Source organism: Miniopterus natalensis, chromosome 6, assembly GCF_054644295.1.
Source record: "Miniopterus natalensis isolate mMinNat1 chromosome 6, mMinNat1.hap1, whole genome shotgun sequence".
Taxonomy (NCBI): Eukaryota; Metazoa; Chordata; class Mammalia; order Chiroptera; family Miniopteridae; genus Miniopterus; species Miniopterus natalensis.
The window spans coordinates 45,257,474-45,281,475 of NC_142086.1; the positions used below are offsets into that span (position 1 = coordinate 45,257,474).

At 34.7% G+C, this 24,002-nt stretch overlaps 1 protein-coding gene across 2 annotated transcripts in view; it reads right to left on the reverse strand.

Moving 5' to 3' along the window:
* Positions 1-482: 482 nt before the first annotated feature.
* Positions 483-24,002, reverse strand: part of CCDC14 (coiled-coil domain containing 14) — a 39,790-nt gene continuing 16,270 nt past the window's right edge. For both annotated transcript variants that reach the window (XM_016199943.2, XM_016199945.2), the window contains 8 exons: positions 22,506-22,742; positions 22,300-22,394; positions 20,635-21,133; positions 18,542-18,683; positions 7,500-7,582; positions 4,988-5,206; positions 4,780-4,912; positions 483-1,552 (listed from right to left, as the gene is read on the reverse strand). In XM_016199943.2, coding sequence (XP_016055429.2) covers positions 616-1,552; positions 4,780-4,912; positions 4,988-5,206; positions 7,500-7,582; positions 18,542-18,683; positions 20,635-21,133; positions 22,300-22,394; positions 22,506-22,742 — 2,345 coding nt within the window. In that variant the 3' untranslated portion in view covers positions 483-615. The remainder of the gene's footprint in view (positions 1,553-4,779; positions 4,913-4,987; positions 5,207-7,499; positions 7,583-18,541; positions 18,684-20,634; positions 21,134-22,299; positions 22,395-22,505; positions 22,743-24,002) is intronic.

Genomic DNA, 24,002 nt, shown 5'->3' on the forward strand with positions numbered 1-24,002 from the left:
CTCTAGCTTGAATATAGTAAATTGTACCCAGAGATTCCCTTCCAATTATCCTTTAGAGAATTCCTCCGACCTACCCCCTTCATACAGAGGGTAATAAAATAACTCTAATTACTAACTACTATAATAAAATATTATTTATAATACTTCCCTGGTTATCTACAACTTTCTTCTCTTAGCAAATGTCAATTTAAAGTGACTTGTTTTTTGCCCTAGCTGGTTTGGCTCAGTGGTTAGAACGTCGGCCCAAGGACTGAAGGGTCCACAGTTCGATTCCAGCCAAGGGCATGTACCTCAGCTGCAGGCTCGATCCCTAGCCCTGGTCTGGGGAGTGTTCTGGAGGCAAACAATCACTGTGTCTCCTTCACATCGATGTTTCTTTCTCTCTCTCCCCCTTCCACTCTCTCTGAAAAGCAATGGAAAAAATATCCTCAGGTGAGGATTAAAAAATAAATAAAATGACTTGTTTTTATAAGCTCCATAGGGTCAATATATTCCAATAATAAATTTATTATTCAATTTATTTTTTCACACATAATTAATATAAAACATCATTTCTCTATAAAGAAATTTAAAATATACATTCAATGTAACCAAGTTACATTGATAATCAGGAGTTCATTTCTCTAGAAGACCAGACCTTAAGGACTCCTGAAGTCTAGCAATGTTGGCATCCAGTGCTGCAAGGCCATTTCGGAAGTCTTGTTCATCATGAGAAGTGAATGTTGAGAAAGAAGAGAAGCTCCAGTCAGATGTCAAGTCAGAATTTAAAAAGCTACCATCAGAGACAGCACTACTCTTCACTTGAAAGCTGCTGCTCTTACAAGTGGAGGGGCCATGGCACGCAGCCGGTTCCCGTGGCTCCTCAGCGGCAGCAGGGATCTTGCAGATGGCTTCCTTTATTTTCTTGAGGAGCTGCTTGTCATTCATTTCAGCTGTTCTGGAAAGTTTCTCAGGTGCATCTTCTGTTTCCTTTTTGGAAGAAGAACAAACTCCGGGTGCACATGATTTATATTCTTTTTCTGAGACAGGTCCACTGTTGCTGAGCAGCTGTGGTGGAGCTACACTGATCTGTGGCTGGGGGGATAATCTCTTAGATAGTGGTGACTTCCTTTTAGAAGCGCTTCTAGCAAATGGAATATAAATTGTATTATCCAGATTACACTCACCTTCTATTAAAGTTGTAATCTCGCTCTCCTCATCAGAATCCTGTTTTGAAAGGGTAGAAATGATTCTAGGGGCTGATTCTTCCTCCACGCTCCTAGTGTTATTATGTTGAGGGCTTTTGGAAGGCAGAACATTTTCATAGGGCCTATCTGGCACTATGTTTTGCTCACTGTTAACTGCAGAAAGTGGCTCTAAATGTGTAAAAGTGTGATCTGTCTCTAACTTATTTAAGTAGCTTATAATGGAAGTCTGAATAGGAATTGGATCATGTTGAGGTTGTTTTTCATAAATGTTCAGAAGTGACTTGGTAAGATTATTCCCAGACTTGCAGCGAGCAGTGTCCATACTTAGATCTGACAGAAGTTTTGCCATACTGCTCTGTAAAGTTCTGTTAAGAAGAATTTAGTACACTAATTATTATTTTATCCATTTCTTTCATTTATTTATATATAGCTCATCTTTAAAAGAAAGGGTTTGAGGCAAGTGCCTGGTTCTTAATATGGAGAAAAGCAACTAAAAGCACAAAATCATAGAATACACTCATTTCCAAGGAGTAAATTAAAATTAAAAAAATAATAAAAGGTTCTTGGTCTGCATCAAATCTAATATTATTATGTCTAAAAATAGAGACTTGGAGTTTTTTTCCTCATAAGGTATGGAGATGCTTTAGTCTTGAGCAACATTGCAAAATGGTAACTATACTACTGATTGATAGTTGATTCTGTTAGTAATTAAGTTATTTCTCTCCATTTCAAATACATATTCAAAGGACACTGAAGCAATACTGGTAAAAAAAGGATGGTTAGGAAATTATCTGGGATAAAGTGGTATAAGCAACAGCTACGTAGCAGGAAAAGTGTGACTTAAGGAAAACACAGGGTTTGAAGTCAGACAGAAATGGAATCAAATCCTAGCTATGATCTTGGGTAAGTCACTCAACCTTTCTGAATCTCAAGTTCCTCAACGGCAAAATGAAGATACCTATTTCAGAATTACAGTGAACATTAAATAAGATAAAATAATAAAATATAAGAATAATGTGCTTAGCACAGTTTCAGGCTAAATGGGTGTTCATTTAACGGCAGCTTTTATTAATAGTCCAATTAAAGTCATTTTAAACTAAGTCTTAGTCTATTTGAATTCAATCACATTTGTCCATATTGATAAGAAACACACCAATTTAAAAAAAGACACAAAGGACACGAACAGGTAATTTTAAAGGATTACAACTAGTCAATAAGCATGTTTTAAAAGTTCAACTTTTAACCAGAGAAATTAAAATTTTTTAAGTGTGATTTTTTTTGGCCTATCAAATTACCACAGTAAAATAAAAACACCCATTGTTAGAGAAGCTTGGAGAAGCGGGTACTACTAGTGTACACTGATATAACTCTTCTGAAGAACACATTGGCAACATATCAGATCTGTATATCCCATACCTTTTGACCAATCAATGTGCAGTCCCAGGAATTTATCCTACTGATACAACTATACACAAGAGACTGTACCCACAGATATAATTTAGAATTAAAAAATACTTGGACTTAACATCTTTATCTTCAAATACAGTGGACTGATTAAGGTAAATTATGGTATAACAGCATCACAACCATTTATAGTAATGTTGTAAACAATGAATACTAATGGGGAAATGTTCACTATATGAGGTTAAATTAAAAAGAGCAGGCCATAAGTAACATGTATACAATACTATTTCTGTAAAAACAGTCACACACATCTAAATAAAATACCGAAAGGAAATCTCTACACCAAACAGCAGTGATTATATCTCTAGATACAGCAGCCATGGCTGGGTAGCTCTGCTGGTTGCTGGGGTTCGATCCCAAGTCAGGGCACACACAAGAAACAACCAATGAATACATAAATAAGTGGAACAACAAAAATTGATCTCTCTCTCTCTCAAATCAATCAATAAATAAAATTTTAAAAAATAACGTGAGAAGAAAAAAAACTCCCAGGGAACTAGATCCTTTGCTTCATTTTCTGCTTAGGGCCTAGGATCAAGCATCTTAGAGTGGCAGAGACGCTCCCAGTGACACCTAAGCAACCTCATCGACCTTGACCATGCTGACTTTCTGTCCTGTTTTTCTTTTTCAAATTGACTATATACCATATATACGTTTTTAAAAAGTTTATTGAGATATAATTTACATACTATATTTAATATAACTTTTAAAAGTATACAACTTAGTGGGTTTTAGTATTTCATAGAGTAGTAAGACTGTCACCTCTATCTAATTTCAGAATATTTTCATCACCTTAAAAAGGAATTCTGTCCCCATAGCAGTCACTCCCTATTCTTCCCCCTTTTCTTCAGCTCTTGGCAACCACTAATCTACTTTTTTATTTCCATGAGTTTGCCTCTTCTGGACATTTCATATAAATGGAGTTATACAATATGTTGCCCTTTTTGACTGGCTTCTTTAACCATAAATACTTGATAACAACAGAGTTTTCACCCCAAAAATATCCTCAAAAGAGGTGTTATTTCTTTGGAAACCTTATAAAAGACTTTCATAAGAAGGGAAATTCTCTCAATTACTTTACTTTGAACAAGAGTGGTATAGTCCAACATTTTAGAAACATTGACTATAGCCTAATTAATTATAACACTATGCAGATACAAGAAGTCTTTTGCTTTTCCCACTGTTCAATCAAGCTTGAATGAAATTATTCTTTGAAACAGAAATGTGGACAAAAAGCAGTATTTCAACACAAACATAGCTTATATGAAGTCGTTTCAAATGTCTACAAAACTAAATTAATAAATTAAATATTACATATGTATTACTATTTCATCTATTTTCCTGAAAGTTTACAACTCAAAATGGATCATCTCATTTGAAGTACAAAGGAGATTGTTTTATATTTAGAACTATGAACTTCCAGAATCATTCAAAGGCATGTTCAGATCTGAGGTTATTCAGTCCTAAAATCACTGGCTTCTCTTCTGGGATTTTAAAAATTGAAAATCCAATTCTTTGCAAATGTCTAAAGAGAAAACTAAACTTTATAAGTATATATCACATGATAATTGAGAGAGGTGATTTTATTTCATTAAAAACTTGTTCAGGAACAGGGATCATAAGGGTAGCTGCCAACTCTCTCATTTTACTGATGAATGAGGCTCAGAAGCTAAACGAATTACCCAAGATCATATGGCATGAATGCTACCTGAGCTAGCTGCTTCTCCTGAGTTATTTCTTTGTTTCCCCAGCAACCCTATCCATGTCCCCACTTTACAGCTGAGGTTCAGAGAAATAAATAACTTGCTCAAAGTCATATAGCTAAAACATGGTAGAGCTAGGATTCTACTCAGGTCTCTCTAGCTTTGGAGCCAGAGAGCTCTTAACCATTTTCCTAAACAAGTCTTTAGCTCATCATCAGAGCCCTTTTCCTAGAATCACATGGTTTAAAAAGCATTTGCCAGGTTTGGAATTTCTAAACTAACTTATATGAAACAGGAAAAAAAACACCCATGTTAGAAATTAGCAAAAATATTGACAAAATAAGGGAAAGAGAGGTCTAAAATTATTTAGAAGTGTATAGATATATCAATTTAAAGGAATAAGTTATTCGAATGTTCAATATTACCTGGTTAAGTCTCTCAGTCGAGTCACCTCAGCATCTCGCTGACGTAATGTTATTCCCAATATCTGATTTTCCTTTTCAGCAGCTTCTAACTTAAACCGGCAACTTTTCACACTGACTAAGGCTTCCTCCAATTCTAAAACGACAAATGAGTTTCAGGTTCCTTTTTCCTTTTTAAAATTGTGACCATAACTACAGCTCAGATACATACCAATTTTTATTCTAGTTGTCTCAATGTCAAATTGCTGCTTATTTTCAAGTATAGTTTGATCTTTCTCTTTAAATATACTAGCAAATTTTTTGTTCTCATCTTTCTGATTTTCAATCACTTCTAAAAGCTCTTCATTTTTACTCTGCAGTAATTCCTGGCTTTTTAGTGACTCCTGTAGTTGATTTTGCAGTGACTTATTCAATGATTGAAGGGAAAACACTGTAAGACAAAACAGATCAAGTAATTGTTTCTCCAATTTAAAAAGTACAAACCTGGAAAAGGGCTGTTTAAAAAAAGTTTCAGGGTTTATTGATTTTGCTTAACAACATGCTTAAGCAGTTCTATGTCAATACTAAATGTATTTTTTTTAATTGTTTGGCAGAAATGTCATGCTTTTCTTCTCCAATTGATAATTTGGGCATTAAAAAAATTTTTTTTCACCTTTTTTTTTTAAATCCTCATCTGAGGACATGCTTAGAGAGAGGACGAGAGAGAGAAAAACATTGATGTAAGAGAGAAACATCAAGCAGTTGCCTTTCGAATGCTCCCCAACTAGGGATCAAACCTGCAACAGGATATAGGTATGTGTCCTGACCAGGAATCCAACCGGCAACCTTCTGGTACACGGGACGACACTCAGGCAACTGAGCCACTCAGGTGGGCCTTTTTTTTTTTTTTTACCTTTTTAATGAAAGAATAATACATACACAAATTTTTTAAAAATTCAAACACTACATAATACCAATGATGCCAATGATTCTCAATTTAGTCTCCCTCCTGCCCCTTCCCCCCCAAGACAAGCCTATTAATTTTGGTATCTTTCTGGAAAATACTTTTGCATAAAACAAGTACTTAAACATAAAGAATCATACTACAGTATAGCCTCCCCTTACCCCCACCATAAGATTGTATATATTAGCATAGAGCTATCACATTCCTTTTAATGGCTATAAAAGTATATGATACCATTCACTTAAAAAACGCAGCCTTGAGTGAAGGCTTACCTTGTCTGAGGCACTGCAGTAGAATCTGGGCACACAGTGATGAACAACAGACGTGGGCCATGCTCTCATGGAGCTGCTAACAAACCGGTACTTATAAATAGCAATAAAAGCTCTCAAGGAAACACTAAGTAAATGTGTAGAGAATAAAAGCGATAAGCTACTTAGAATGGGAGCCGATGATCTCCCCGCTTTCCATCTTGGCCTCCTCTCTCCCTTCTTCCTCCCTATACCTATCATGAGGATCACATGATCTTTCCCAAAATCACACTGGGGAAGGTAAACACTTCCATGAGGTGCATGTTCTGTTGATGCTCATATTTTTCTTATTCCAAATATTAAGAAAATCAAGACTTTGTCATATCATATAATACAAAAAAATGTTCCCCATTTTGTTGATGCATTTTGAATGTATTTATAGTTTTGCTGTGCAGAAAAGGGGAAAAAAAAATTCTGGGATCTATTTTATCAATCTTTTCCTTTTTGGCATCTGAGTTTTTGTCAGGCTTAGAAAAAGTTCCCCAAATACAAAAAAAAAGTACTCATCTTTTCCTCTAGTACCATTAGTTTTTTCTCCTCTTTTCTTCAAGGTCTGTGATCCATAAGGACAATAGGGTAATACCTGTCAAACGTGCAACTGTGTATACCCACTGATTCATCAATTCTACCACTATAATCTGTAAAAACGCTCACACATGAACACAAAGACATATGTACAAGATTTTCATTGTAGCACTGTTTGCACTGGGAAACTGGCGGAAGTACCTAGATATCTATCATCAGAGGACTTTAAATACATTATGATATAACCACATAAGCAGAATATCCAACTAGTTCTTAAACAGAAAGAAACATATGTATTTTGCTAGAGAAAAATGCTACTACGTTAGATGAATAATGCAGGCTACAGAAGAGTGCGTATCATACAAATTTCATATCTAAAAAAGAAAAGTACTTACATAGTTCTATTGCCTGTCACATCTTAGGTACTCAATAACTATTTGTGAAATGAATTAATCATATATGAACAGAGGATATGTGAAAGGAAATAATCTCTTTAAAAGAAACAGGGATATATTATTGGGAACTGTTATCATGAATCTTTTATTTTTCTGTTTCTGCACTATTTTAAATTTTAATAAGGAGTATTATTCCTATTTTTTAATTTTTTTTATTAAAAAGCAAGTCTACCCTGGATGGGTTCCTTGGTTGGAGTATCATTCTGTATATCAAAAGGTTGCAGGTTCAATTCCTGGTCAAGGTACATACCTAGGCTGCAGGTTAGATTTCCAGTTGGGGCACATATGGGAGGTAACTGATCAATGTTCCTCTCTCACATCGATGTTTTTCTTTCTCTCTCTCTTTAAAATCAATAAAAACATACCCTTGGGTGATTAAAAAATTGTTTAAAAAAAGTCCACTTAAGACAAAATAATTAAAGCTCAATTCTTTATCAACATTTCCAGAGCCACAAAGAATTTACCATCAGTTCTTAAAGTTCTTTTACCTACATTCAAGGTTGCATTCCTGAGACCCAGATGCCTTTTTAGTTTTTCCTTGTTCTCGAAGTTGCTGGTTCAAAATTCTCAATTGCCTAAAGGAAACAATGAAGATATATGAATATGAATGCAAGAATTCCAAGCTCATTTAACAGTGTACATTTGACGGCCTATTAAAAAAGACAACACAAACAATGGCACCCAGTAGGAGAGCAGAAGTCCATATCATTTCTCCCACAAAAAGACCAAAAAAAACCCAAAAAAACAAAACAACAAAACCACACTACTACTATTATTTGTAGGCCTAAGATTAAAAGGTTAACTTCTCTGATTTTTCCTCTTTCCTTTTTTATTCTCTTTTCAGTGATTTGTTTTCCCTCTTTCATTTCCTATCTCCTCTTCTGTCTTTTCTGTATTTTCATTACTGTAGTAATGATCTAATTTTTAAAAGATCCATCATAACTATGAACTAGAATAACTACGGGGACTGACTGCTATCAGGCATCTATCTGCTTAGTTTGTCACACACTGAAAAAATTAGGAAACAAATCTTACGATTCTAATAATATCTTTATTGGATGGAAAAGTTAATGGCCTGTTTAAGTAATGAGAATGCTAATAAGCTGCAACTTTGACCTACAAATGAACTTCACAAAATATAGCTGTTTCACAAATACAAAAGGAACTACAAGTGTTTTCTTTACTTCTAAGAAGTTAACATTAAATAAAAGTTATCTCTAGTATCTTTCCAGAATTACTTACCTGAGAATATTCTGCATTAAAGTATTTATTTTTGTTACTGAATCATATCATTTATTTGCAGTAATTCCAGATGGATTAAAAAGCTAAACATAAAATATGCAAACAAACAAAACCAAGTATACAAGTTTTAGTTGGAAATCTACATAATCTTGAAGTGGGGAAGGCATTCCTAAGCAAGACACAAAATCTAGCAACCATCAAGGGAAAGGATAAAGAATTTAACTGTCAAAACTTGAAACCTGTTCTAGAATTAACAGTCTGTAAAAAAATAACTTCCCACCCAACCAGCATGGTGGCTCAGCCCTTGAACATCAACCTAGGATCCAGAAGATGGCAGTTAAATTCCCGGTCAAGGCACATGCCCAGGTTGCAGGCTCAACCCCCAGTAGGGGGCGTGCAGGAGGCAGCCGGTCAATGACTCATTACTGATGTTTCTATCTCTCTCCCTCTCCCTTACTCTCTCTGAAATCAATAAAGACATATTTTTTTTAAAAAAAAGAAAATACTTTCCACATACATAACAAAAAAAAGATACATACATTTAAACAGCTCCAACAAATAGTAAGAAAGGCAGTAAAAAGTGACCGAGGATAAGAAGGGGTAATTCGCATAAGATGTAGAAATGGCCTATAAGCATGTGAAAAATGCTCAGCCTCAGTAATATGAAGAAATACAGGTTTAAAACAAGAGACATTGCCCTAAAGGGTGTGACTCAGCTGGTTTGAGCTTCATCCCATGCACTGAAAGGTCACTGGTTCGATTCCCCGTCAGGGCACATACCCAAATTGTGGGTTTGATCGCTGGTCAGGGTGCATGTGGGAGGCAACTGATCAATGTTTTTCTCTCACATAGATGTTTTTCTCTCTCTCCCTCTCCATTCCTCTTTCTCTAAAATCAATAAAAACATTTTTGAAAAACAAACAGGAGATGTTTTATGATCATAGGATTGGCAAAAACAAAAGGAAATAACATTATTTGTTGGTGAGGAAAAGATGGTATGGGGAAATGAATTATCGCAGTTGGTGGGAGTCTAATGGTATAAGACCCATTTTGGATAGTAATTTGGCAGTATCCAATAAAATGTAAACTGTTTCATAACCTTCCACAAAACAATTCTAACTAAAATATCTAGCTTCAGAAATAGATGTACATGTGCAAAATTTCTACAGTCTTGTAAATACACAAAAGGATGTTCACAGCAGCAATATTTAATAATGAGAAGTTGGAAACAACTTAAAATGCTACATAAATTATGGCATATCCATACAAAGAAATACTAACACATATATTTTTAAAAACTGAGAAATCCATAGGTACTGACATGGAAAGAGCTCCAAGATACATTATAAAGTGAAAAAAGGCAAGCTACAGAACAAGAGCATAATATAATCCAGTTTTGTTTTGTTTCTTAGAAAAGAAACAATTAAGTATTTGCTTTAATAGAATTCTACTTTTCTGAAGTTTCCCCTTTACAACAAAGAGAGCAGATCTAGAAAAGGCAGCACAGACTGGTCATCCATAACTCCAAATGAAACACTTTATATATTCCCAAAAAAAACAAACAGCAGATGCCAAGGTCCTCTTACACACCAAGTATGTGAAAGAAGCTTTGCTTGACAATCTTTTGTATGTCCTTGGGGAAATTCTTTTCTTCTTCTCTCTTCTCTAACATAGCTAATCTAAACTTTTCATTACTCATTATAAACCTCTCATCCCTACCCTCCCCCTCTCAATAAGATACTTTCCTATTTTCACTAAAAATAACATGGTTTGGGGAGAAAATCTGTTATTCTTCTGTACCAGGGTATACAAGTTTGTCCATATATATACACCAATCCTCACTTCTTTTTTCTAGTTTTAGAGGATGGGGGCCTAATCAACTCCCTGGATCCCAACTCCTCCTATGCTTTAGGGACTCTGCTCTTACTCCATTCCTTTTACCTTCTCCACCTGCAGCTTCTCCCTCTTTACTGGCTTGTGTGCCTGAGCTGAGAAGCATAATAAACTGCTCTCATATTTTAGAAAACATTCCCTCCAACCTAACAGTACCATTAGCTATTCTCCTTCCCTCTCATTCTCAGCTTTCAGGGTCAGGCTTTTAAAATATGATTATTGTATTCTATAAAATGATATATGATTTAAAAAGTAAATAGACTCTTAAAAAAAGAATGATTATGCATGCTTTTAAAATATTGTTATATTTAAGTATACTTGATTTTAACAAAGCATAAGAACTGTTGACATTTAGGCAAATGTTTTCTTTTTTAATTAATTCATTCTTTTTTTAATTCTCACCTGAGGATATGCCTATTGATTTCAGAGAGAGGTGAAGAGAGAAACATCAATGTGAGAGAGAACACTGATGGGTTGCCTTCCTTACTTGCCCCAGCTGGGGATCATACCTGCAACCTGGTATGTGCCCTGACTGGGAATTGAAAAGGCAACCTTTTGGTGCACAGGATGACACTCCAGCCATATGAGCCCCACCAGTCAGGGCAGTTCATTCATTTTTTTAATATAGCTTTATTGAGATAAAACTGATATACAATAAACTGCACACATTTAAGGTGTATAATTTGACAAGTTTTGATATATATGGTGAAGCCATCCCACAATTAAGATATTCCTCACCTCCTAAAATGTCCTCATGCCCCATTTCATAACATCCCCTCCCCAGACAATCATTGACTTATAGATTAGTTTGCATTTTCTAGAATTTTGTATTATACATTTATACAACTGTATCATAAATGGAATCATACAATATGTACTTTTAGACTGGCCACTTCCACTCAGCATAATGATCTTGAGATTCATCCATGCCATTGCATGTACCAATAGTTCCTTTCTTTGTATTGTTCAGTGGTATCCTATTGTGTGATACTGACTGACATTTGGGTTGTTTCCTATGAACATTCAAAACAAGTATATATGCTTTCACTTCTCCTGAGTAAAAACCTAGGAGCGAAATGACTGGATCATATGGTATCCTTAATTTCTAAGAAGCTGAAAAACTGTTTTCCAAAGTTATACCATTTTATATTTCCACCAGTAAATTATGAAAGTTTCAGTTCCTCCACATCCCCACTAACACTTGGTATGGTCTTTTATTTTTTATTTTTATTATTATTATTTTTTAATATATCTTTATTGATTTCAGAGAGAGGAAAGGAGAGGGAGAGAGAGAGACAGAAACATCAATGATGAGTCATTGATCGAGCCCACAACCTGGGCATGTGCCCTGACCAAGAATCGAACCTCGATTGCCTGGATCCCAGGTAGATGCTCAACCACTGAGCCACGCCTGGCCGGGCTTGGTATGGACTTTTAAATTTTAGCCATTCTAGTGGGTATGTAGTGGTGTCTCATTGTGGTTTTAATTTGCATTTTCCTGTAATGATGATGAGCATATTTTCATGGGCTTATTTGATATCCATATATTTTCTTTGCTATAGTGTCTATTAAAATATTTTGCCCATTTTATTGAGCTGTAACAGTTCTTTATACATTCTGGACACAAGTCCTTCATCAGATGGATGTACTGCAAATACTTTCTCTGTTGTTTGCCTCTTCATTTTTAGTAATAGTATCCTTTTAAAAGCAAAAATTTTTAATTTTGATGAAGTCCAACTTATAAATTTTTGTTCTACTTATATTTTTTGTTATATTTAAAAATCTTTTTCAACTCAAGATCACTAAGATTTTCTCCTGTTTTCTTCTATCAATTCTGTAGATTTAGCTTGTATATTAAGATCTGTGATTCATTTCAAGCTAATATTTGTACATGGTGTGAGGTATAAGTTTTTGGGTTTTCTTAAATAATATGGCTCTTCAAGAGATCCAAGACGGCGGCAGAGTAGGTGGAAGCCACACTCATCTCCTCCCAGGACCGACCTGGAATTACAACTAAAATATAGAGCAATCAACCTGAATAACCAACTGAAGACTAGCTAAAGAGAAGGCTTATAACCAAGGGTTTACAGAAGAGCCACACACAATACAATATACAGATGATGTATTACAGAATTTCACACCTGAAACTTACATAATTTTATTAACCAATGTCATCCCAATAAATTTATTTTTTTGTTTGTTTTCATCCCAATAAATTTAATAAAAATAAAAATAATAATATGGCTTTCCAATTGTGCCAGCACTACTTATTGAGAGGTTATTCTTTCCCCATTGAATTTCCTTGGCACTTTTATCAAAGTCAGTTAACTATATGTGAATTTTTCAATTACCTATTTTTCTACATTCATGCCAACAGCATACTGTCTTGATTATTATAACTTTGTCTTGAAATAGGATAGTGTCAGTTTTGTTCTTCTTTCCCAAAGTGGTTTTGGTTATTCTAGATTCTTTGAACTTCCATATAAGTTTTAGAATCGCCTTTTGACAAAAATACCTGCTCGAGTTTTCACTGAAATTACAAAGAATGTATAGATTGATTTGGAGAAAACTGACATCTTAACAATAAGTGTTATTTATAATCTATGGATATAATTTATCTCTCACTTATATAAGTCTTCTTTAATTTTTCTCAGCAATGTTTTGTAGTTTTCACCGTACAGGTACTACACATCTTTTATCCAACTTATCCCTAAATTGTTCATATTTTTCTATTCTAATATAAGCCATATTTCTTTTAAATTGCATTTCAAATTGTTCATTGCTAATACATACAAATATAACTGGCTTTTGTATACTGATCTCATATCCTACAACTTTGCTAAGCTCATTTTTTAATTATAGTAGCTTTTTTGTAGATTCCGTAGAATTTTCTACAAAAACTATCATGTCATCTCTAAATAAAACAGTTTTACTTCTTTTTTCCAATGTGGCTGGCTTCTATTTCTTTTCTTGCCTTGTTGCACTGGCTAGATTCTCTAGCACAATGCTGAATAAACAGAATATTAATCATTATTTGCTAGACATCATTTAGACATTTTTCTAGTATAGACACAGAGAAAAATCAGCTAAATAGAATTTTTATTTATTTATTTTTTAAATATATCTTTATTAATTTCAGAGAGAGGGAAGGAGAGGGAGAGAGAGATAGAAACATCAATGATGAGAGAGTCATTGATCAGCTGCAGCCCGCAACCCGGGCACGTGCCCTGACCGGGAATTGAACCCTGATTGCCTGGATTGTAGGTCGACGCTCAACGGCTGAGCCATGCCCGGCCGGGCTAAACAGAATTTTTAAGTAATGGGATATTATTACAAACATTATTTTAAAATAATATGTATTGAATTTAGGATTATGTGATTTTTAACTGAAGGAAAAGTAATGAGTAAAACCAGAACTCATCAATGAACTTTAGTCAAATATTTCTCTACTTCAAAAAAACAAAAACAAACAAAAAAGAAAAACAAAAACCCCCACATTCCTAAATAACCTAAAATAAAAGAAGTAAAATTTGTATTGTCAAGATGACTAACATATTATATTCTATAACCATAATTCCCACAGTTGTCTTAGATTCAATGTTCATCTCTAATCCACTCCTTTATGTGAATTCATCTCTTGGTTGACTGGACTTTGCCATTGAACAATTTTTTTTTAAGAGTCCAACGGTGCTGTATTTTCTAAATTCTAACATATACTAGAGAATATGACTTGGTTTTACACTAAAAGGGCAGCTGGATCACATATGAGATTCTTGGGGCATACTTTCTTTTCCTTTGTAAATGATGTTCTGTGACCTTCGGGCAATGAATACCACTGTGAAAAAGCTGAAGCCAGCCTGATATTTTTCTCTTTATACATGATTTGCTTTTTCTTTCGAGTGTCTACAGAAGTTAATTTTATTTTGTCTCTAAGGTGTAGCAACTTTATCAGAATATAGTGTTGATCATTTTGATAGTTTTTCTGGGATCCTGTATGCCCTATTGATCTGGTAACACATCTTTAAATTAGTAAATTTCCCTTTATTTATATTTATTTTAATATTGTCTATAATATATTCTGTTCTCTTCTTCAGGAACACTAATTATGCCAATTTTGGATCCTTTTCCTTCTCTTCCATATGTATCATCTTCTTGATAATTTTTTAGATTATTCCTTTTCTATTTTGTTTTGTATTATTTCTTCAAGCTTATCCAACATGTATTCGGTCATTTAACAAATACTTATTAGAGAGGGTGTCAGGCAAATTCTCAGCACTGGATATAAAGTAGCAAATCAAAGAGACAAAACCTCAGCTTTCTCAAATTCACAGAGACAGAAAGGAGAACAGAGGTTACTCAGGGGAAGGGAGAAGGGGAATTACTGTTTATAGGTATAGAGTTTATATTGGGGATCAAAAAGTTTCGGATACAAATAGTGGTTATGGGAAGACAGCACTGTGAATATATTTAATACAACTGAAATGTACACTTACGAATGGTTAAAAAGGTAATTATTATGTCAGGTTTTACCACAATAAAAATAATCAAGTATTTTTAAAAAGGGTTTGGGAAAAGAAGAAAGCTAACGCTATTAGGAGTCAGTAACTATGAATTTAGTAGCAACTGAAGCAGAAAGATTATTTGGGGGGGGAAGAAAAGCAAAACCCAAAAAGAACCACAAAAAAACACTCAGCCTCATACTGCTTAGGTTCTTATGAAATGTAACATCCTGATTTCATGTTTGCTTAGTTTTTGTTGTTATTGTTATTTCTAATGGGATATTGTTTTTTATAATATTTTTTGCTTCTCTCTTTTATTTTCCTGAGCTCATCAAATTCACTTTTCTTCTCCTTTTACTTTTTTGTCTTTAAGGATTTTCCTCTCTCAATCTCTCTTTTTCTGCCTCTAAAAAGTGTTCTATTAATTTCCTGGAGATTGTGGAATTCTGTTTCAAGTTTTCTTGTGTTTTCTTTGAGCAACTCATCTTGTGACATTTATTCTTGATCCACCTTTGTCTCTTTTGTCAGTTTATTTAGAATGTTATGCAATAATCTCTCCTATAAATTATTTCTTCCCATAGCTTTTGTGACATCATCTTCTCATGTTTCTTTCACAGGTGCCTCTTCCTGTGTCAAAAAGCTGTTATTCCCCAGCAATTCACCCTTAGCTGTGCTCACACTTTAAATCTTCTTGGTGAATTTACTATTTCTACACTGATAATAAATCACTTGCTTTTAATTACCACCGTCTCCAGTGTCAAAAGCAGTGCCAGATAAATAATAAAAGCTCAATAAAAATGCGTTCAGTGAAGAACTCCTAAGTCTACATTTCTATCCTGGATCATATTCCTATGTTCCACTTGTATCATGCATATGTCCAGATGGTCTAAATGACACATTCAGCATGTCTAAATCTTAAGTCACAAGTTCTTCCTCACTGCCTCTTCTAACGCAAAAATAAAGTAAAATAAAAAACAAATAATCTAGTCTTTCTCTAGTAGCTTCCACCTGGAAGAATTATGTTACCATCTGTCAAATGATGAAACCGAAAGACTGAATGCCACCCCATTTCACTATTTTGTTCTGTGTGGGTAAAGAATGGTCTTGTATTTGAGTCTAAAATCAGGAAGTAGTCATGAGTTCTAACTTGCCCTATAAATATTAAGGCACTCTCTAGCTCAATGATTCCTAAATGAAGTAGTACCCCTCCAATCCACACCCAGGAAATTTGGAATGTGCCGGGGCTTTTGGAGGTCACATGAATGGGGCACTGCAGACTTTGTGGGTAGGGAACAGGAAGGCTAAATGTGGAGCTCTGTGTTCAGAATCCCACATAAAAACTGTCCAGCCCCAAATGCTCAAAATGCCCATTTGCCAGAGAAACAATTCACCTCACTATTTTTTTTTTTTAAAGCCACAAGATGGCAATAAACTCCAAGAAAAGTCATGAAAGATCACTTTTTGGCTAAAAAGAAACATGTAGTTGCTAAATCCCCAAACAGAAAGAAACTTTTTTGTTTGAAAGTGCTGAAAAACACTTTTGAATGAGTTAATATATTCCAATTTTCATTTGTAATGGAGACTATGGATGATTCTAAATTAAGATTTCCAATCCTACACTTGTACTGGAAACCTCATTCGGCTAAAAAAGAGCATACACCTGACAAATTCTTCATTTTTCAAAAATTTCATTTTTAGAAAGTCAAGTAAACAGTGGCAATAGTATGCTATATAATCTTTGTCCTCTAAGGACACAGAGCCAAAAACTCTGGTGCCGAGTCTGAAGAATTAGTTTAAGACATCAAACTAATACCTTTTTAAAAGAATTAAAAACAAATGACCAATAATGTAGTGAGTATCATTTTCTTAAGGGGTTTGTAAATAAGCTCCTAAAACAACTCTAAAATGTTCTAAGGAATAGAAATAAATAATAACCATTAATATTTTCCATGACCACAATGTTAAAATAGTATTCTAAGACTAAGTTCTGGTCATTTACTTAAGAAACCAATTATATGATAGTCGTATCTTTAAAAACATACTTGTTTATTTTAAATGGCTTTTAGTGTATTCTTTTGTTTCAAAAATACACCTAAATATTGAAGTATAAATAAATTAGTCTCTACTTCCTAGCAGAGACAATGTAGAAGTACGGAAATTAAGATGAGCAAGTTTTAAAAAACCAAACTACCCAGGTTTAAGTCTTGTTTCTGTTACTTCTTAGGTATATGACCCTGGGCAAGTTATATAACTTCTGTGCCTTGGTTTCCTCATCTGTAAATTTAAAGAGATGACACATATAAAGGTTGTTAAGCACTGGCCAGTGTGGTTCAGTTGGAACATCATCCCAGTAAGGGCACATACCCAGGTTGTGGTTGGATCCATGGTGGGGGCGAGGGTGGGAGGAAACTGATCTATGTTTCTCTCTTACATCGATGTTTTCTCTCTTTCCCTCTCCCTTCCTCTCTCTAAAATCAATAAAAACATATCCTTGGGTGAGGATTTAAAAAAAAAAAAAGGTTATTAATATCCTAGTATATAAGAAACATCCAATAAATGTTAGAAGTAGTATTGGCTATTAACATTATTATTATTTATATTTAGTTTTGATTTTGAAAAACTAGTGCTATTATAGAGATCACTTAGGCCAGAAATTAAGACAATATTATTAGAATTTAAACCCCACAACCCTGTATCATAGTATCTACAGACTAATGATCATTAGAGAAATAATCCTAAGCAAGTAAATCTCACTGAGTGTTGTGTCTTTGCAGGCTCCCGATCCATGAATATAAGCTACTTTACAACTAGGAATCCTACTTTATTGCTTTCCAGTTTTTCTTTTTTAAAATTTATCTTTATTGTTGAAAGTATTACAGATGTCCCCCCCTTTTTTCCCCTGTTTTCCAGTTTCCTGACAATGTTTGTACAGGTCCTTCCAGGTCCTACCCAATAAAACATCTACAGCTCATGCAACTGCAATGCCCTCTCAGGGCACACTCACACTGCAGTGCTGCCGAAACGCCTGAAACTGTACTCCAGTTCTCTGCAAAGTATACTGATAAACAGACACTGAAGTGGGGGCCTTGGTAGTCATCACTGAAACACTTAAATTTAAGATGTTATTGATAATATGTAAGTGATTTCTGTATTTCAAGATTAGATCTCTCGTTTAGATTTTTTCTAAACAAATTAAAACTATAATTCCAATATAAGAAGGTCAAAAGAAATTGAAATGAGGTTTTTTTTCTGAGTGTGATGGGGCTACTGGTGCTCACCCATATCAGGCTCTCCTTTCCTGTATGAGAAATGTGGGGAAAATCATGCCCCAGATGTTTATATTAGGCAGGGCCATATGCCTCTTTTCAGCCTACAAAATATAAGAAGTGAGACTGTCACTTCTGGGCCAGGGCATGTAAGAGTCAGCATGCTGTATCCATGTTCTCTTTTTTCTGGAAAACACTGAGACAATGGCCTTATGATGAAGGGAAACGAAGTCCTGAGTCATATGATGAAGGAGAGCCTCTGATGACCCATGCTGGTCTTGCTGTGAGGGAGAAATGAACTTTTGCTGTGTTATGTCTCTGAGATTTTGGACTTCGTTACTGCAGCACAGCCTACACTAGCCTGATAAATACCCTGAGGTAGTTCATTTTGTTCTCTATACACTACCAACCAAGTGATAACAGAGGTGCAAAAGGTGGGAGAAAATATGTACCAGTGGGCAGAAGTAACGGAAATGTTAGAGAACGCTAATAATGTTTACAAAATGGGGGAAGGAAAACTAGGAAGACAGTAAATCTATTTTTCTTATGGAGGCCTAGATATCTCATTTGGCACCTCTGTTCTGGCCATGGAACATATCTGCATAGACACCAAAATATTCAGAGCAATTCTTACCTGCGTAATTGAGCATTTTCACTTCTTAGTGGTTGCATGGCCAGTGCTATTTCAACTTGAATATCTGTGTTTCCACTTGTTGCTGGAAGCAGAGATATACATGCCTCCAATTCTGTAATCAATCTCTGAATTTCTGAATCCTCTACAAAAGGCAGAAGAAATGAGTATAAACATATTGTAAGTTGCTTTTGGATAAGATTATTCATGTGTATTACTGAAAAAGAAAAATGTTCAGATATATACATACAGTCCTTGTTATAAACTCAACTCAATTATTTCTAAATTTAATACACAAATCCTATTTTCCTCTTTCCTGCTGCCTGCTTATTCAGAAAAATTCTAAAGAAATTAAATTCAGACACTGAAGATTAATCTTAAATTACAGCATTATTAGTGATACTTCTCAGAGTGTAACAGGAAGGTAGTTTACACCTGTCTCCTAGTTGACATTGCCAAACAACCACTAGACTCTTAAAATTGCTAAAGGGTTTCCTATAATTGATGTACAATTCACATTTACAATACAGTCTTTGATTCTGTTGCACAGAATTCACTTTGGGTGATTCAATTTGGCAAAATATTGAGGGAGGGTCTACTAAGATGAGGTTTTATTATTTAATTTTATAAAGGAGATTTAACACAGCCAGCCACACCTCATTTGATAGCATCACCCCCCCTTTTTTTAACTAATTAGGAGAAGTGGATGGTTTTGGAGGTGGCAGACACAAGTAGGTGGAATTTAGATCTTTTGTCCTTTTATTTTTCTATCTTCATTTCTATTCAAATATTTTACAGAATGAAAACATTTAATAATTATAATATTAACTGTCTGATACCCAAAAGGAGTAGGAAGCATATTCTAAGTTGCAAAGATAACTCACTCCAAGGGTATTTTAACACCCTGATGAAAATTTTATGCACAAAGTAAAAAACTATGCCCACTTTCTAAGCAGTCCTCTACCAATCATTTGTACAATAGATTCGCTCTTAAGTATTTGAGGCAGTGACCTGGGCTCTGCCACTTTCTAGCAATATAACTTTAGTCAAATTACTTAACTCTTTATAGCCTAAATTTCTTCATGGTTAAATGGAGTTAACAGTACCTGAGAGGATTAAATGAGATACTGTTCTCCACGCCTAGGTTTCCTCATATGTAAAATGGAATAACAGTACCTCATAGGGTTGCTGCACAATTAAATGAGATAATGCATATAAAACACTTAACACAGTGCCAGGAACATGGTAATGTTCAATAAGTGATAGCTAATATTGTTATTATTATTGTTACTATGATAAAGTATTTGGTTAAGTGATAAGTTGAAGGTCTAAAAACAGATTTTAATGTATCAAACCTTTGGAATAATAATAGTGCTATATTCCAATAGATACATTTTAAGATTTGATATTTTGTTTGTCTACAAATATTAGGTATTCAGTCAATTACTGTGCTTTCTAAAATGACAAATCTGTAACTCACTCTAAACAAAAGTGATTATTTAGAATACATACACATAATGCAAACAAATAAATACAACCTGGCTCAAATACCTCATAACTCCACCTAAGGCGTTTTTCTTGATTTAATTTTTTTTAAATCCCAAAAGTAAAATGAAAAAGTTATAAAATGGTTTGGGTTGCTTCACAGTGAGATTTGTTAAACATTAGAACAGTTGGTTATTAAAGAAATGATGGGAAGAAAAGCTCTGCTTTTTAAAATAAAAAACATTATCAGTCTCTTCCGGGGAGTTAATCATCTTTAGTGATCCTCTAACCCCTACAAGTTGATCTCTACAAATTCTCTTTGGTTGAATCTTTTCCAGATCCCATTAGATCAAGTAGAATGAGTACACACTTGAAAGTAAGACTGTTTGATATTCCCTAGTACATTTCAAATCCACACAAGAGGGATCAAAACCTAAAAAACAAGAATAAAACTAGCAGAACTTATTTCCTTATTAGCTTAAGACATATTTCTATGGAGAATACCACAAACTCCATGTCAATTATTCTAAATTTAAATGACTAAATAATATGGCCTTGCTATAGAGCATTAACACCATGCTACAAAAATTATCAAGTAAGTACTCATCTACCTTGTTCTGCTACCAGGGCCTTCAGCTCTCCCAACAAATACTTTATAGTTCTAACTTTTTCAGCATTCTCGTTCCCATTTTTTGCTTTCTGGACACCCTTTATTCTTGACTCTTGTGCATGTACATTTAAATCCTTTCCTTCACTTGTGACCTCTCCAATTTGTTCTTTGGCACAGTTTTCTTCATTAGTGGCCAAGAAAGCTGGCTGTAAGAGAGTGGGGCTTCGGTGTGTCTGACTGTCCGAATGAGAACGCAACAGATTCATGTATGTTTGGAAGTACTTTAATAAGTCTGATTCCTTAGGAACTTCTTGTTCTGGCAGAATTCCATTAGCAAGATCCAGCTGCTGAAATGCTGGAATAGCTGGTTTGTCAGTTTGGGGCAGGCTACACTTAACTCCAAGACTAGTACTGAAGGAATTCCTTGGAATATCAGTATAGTTCACAGGAACTGTTTTACACTGTGATGCAAACTGGTTGTCACCATCAGTCTGTACTTCCTAAAGAAAGAAAAAAATAGGTTAAGCCTTCAAAAATGTGAGCACTGGCATTAATTATAATAAACTCAAACCAGAAATATTAGAAAATGACTTTTACAGGATGGAGTTATAGGTTACCAGTGAGTAAGCTGGATTTCCCCTTAGCATGATATTATAGATTTAAAAAGTTAAATTAGTTTACTCTACAATACGAGAACATTATAAAGCCATGACTAAAATAGATTGTTTATAAGTATCACACATGGTTTAAAGGTAAGGCATCAAAAATTAGTCTACTTGAGGATTAAAACAAACTTCTACTTTGGGAAATTTAATTGTAAGAAAATAAGCTCAAACACACAAAAGGCTTTTGCACAAACTTACAGAAATATTATGGTAGTAAAAAACTGTTGCTTAAATGTCTGCCATAAGGGAGTAGTTACACAGACTACAGTATATCCACTAAACAGAGTATAATCAACTTATTAAAAAATTTACAGAACATAAAACTGTATAAAATTTAACTATGTGTGTGTGTGTATATATATACATACACATATATATATTATATATATACGTGTGTGTGTGTTTTAAATTCTCACCCAAAGATATTTTTTCTATTGATTTTTTTCAGAGTGTGTGGAGGGGAGGGAGGAGGGGTATGGGGGGGGGAGAGGGAGAGAGAAATATCGATGTGAGAGAGACACACTGATTGGCTGCCGCCTGAATGCGCCCTGACCTGGGCAGAGGATCAAGCCTGCAACTGAGGTATATACCCTTTACCAGGAATCGAACCCAAGACCTGGACCGACACCCTAACCACTGAGCCAAACCGTCCAGGGCATGAGTGTATTTTTTTTAAAAAGCAAACTTAACAAATAAAAACCAGAAAACAAAATCTACATAGAGAATTAAATGATTGGAAAACACTCTATCAATATGTTAACAGTAATTGTGTCTGGGTGGTGCATATGAGTGACTTCTTTTTTCTATTGATCTCTTCTCCCTCTTTCCCCTCACCATTGCTCTTAATAAATAGGTAAAACAACTTGGTAATAACCTGAAAGAAATAATTGGTCTTTACACATCCTAGGGCATCAAGATACATACAATCAATAACTTCAATTTTCTCTCTTAAAATAACTTCTAAAAGCAAACTACTTATATAGCATATAAAGTGTACCTACAGAATGAACCACTGGAGGGCAGGGTGGCTGCTGAGGTACCTGGACTGGGGTGGAAGTGGACGAGCCATAACTAGAATGTGGAGTTGCCTGAGATTCTATAAGGTAAGGAGGAGAAAAAATCATTCATATCTCATACTGCTTATACAGTAACCAGACCAGTAATTAGAGTTTATGCTCATGCTTTTAAAAGCACCACTAATACTAACCAGAACTGGACACAGTGTGGCAAGGCACAGCAGGAATTCCACTAGGGTTCTTCTTCAAAGCCAAGTTGTTCAGCAGTGACATCTGAGTCTGCACATGCTCACAGAGGGCTTGGTATATTATGGGCGAATACATTCTGTAATGATCTTGGAATGACCAATTTTGTGGTATAGCTGATGTGCCTCCTTCACTTCCAGCAGAGGTTTCATTAGATACCTGTTTCTTATAATCTGAAGATACTAATGCGGAAGAAGGAAAAAACAATTCTGGAAATACGGTTCCTCAGAAACTTTTATCATAAGACATTGGGGGGAAAAAGGACTTTCAGAAGTAGCTCAATTCATTATATTCTTTAAAGAAGGGTTTTACCACTATCATCCCTAAAGAAAATGACCTCAAATTTTTGTACAGTTTGTAATCAATTAAGTTCTCCAGTCAAAAATTATCTATACTATGTCTATAAAATCTCTATTAAATGCTTCTTGTAAAATCTCTCCTTCAATTACAACCCCTCTTAAGGGTGTTATTTCTCTCTAAAATCCAATAAAACTCTTTTATCTTGCTCCTATCCAGTTGCATGCTCTTGGGGAAGGTGGAATAAAATTTAAAAAGCAGTAAACTTTGTAACAATTCTGATGCTTTGACAGTAAAAAAAAAAAAATCAATCAGAGCTTTGAGAACAAGGATAAAATTTTAATCTATACAATGGGCACTCAAACAAAATCCTAACCTGACATTTAAAGTCTCCAAAGCCTGACCATAACCCGCTTTTCCAACCATTTCCCCATCACCCCCAATTCAAAATTTTCACTCTAGTCAGGCCCATTTAGACCCCCAACAAGTCTTTCTCATCTTCCTGTAACATTACTCATGATGAACCATTACTTCCAATGAAATTCTACACTCACCAAGGCTCATCTGAAGGCTTCCCTCTTCCATGAAGCCTTTTCCAATCACTCCAGTCCAGTGACTGCTCTTCAACATCCCAGAGCACATACTGTCTACACAAATCACCTATCACTCGCAGATTACATTACATTGCTTATCTTTCATTCTCTTCTCTGACTAAACTAAGCTTCTTTAGGCAGAACTGTATCTTATACTTCATTATTTTCTCTCATAGTCCCCTATTAATCTATGGTCAAAGTAGTACAAAGTAGAAACCTGGTATTAGTTTATTATAAGTTTTCTTATAATAGCACTACTCTATAATAAGTATCAAAATCTATTTCCCTGTTTAATAAGTTCTCCTTCCCAAATGTTTTTTTAAGGACTATTAACAGAAATGATTGTGTTCTTGGTAGATCACAGGTTATCAGGGTACAAGATAAGTTTAGAAAAATATATAGCTTTTAGCAGTACCTACCAAAGCTAAACATACAAATATTCTATGACACTGCAACTGTACCCTAGGTATAAACCTAACAGAAATGAGTGTTTATGTATACTAAACGATGTGCACAAAAATGTTCACAACAGCTTTATTTGCAGTAGCCAAA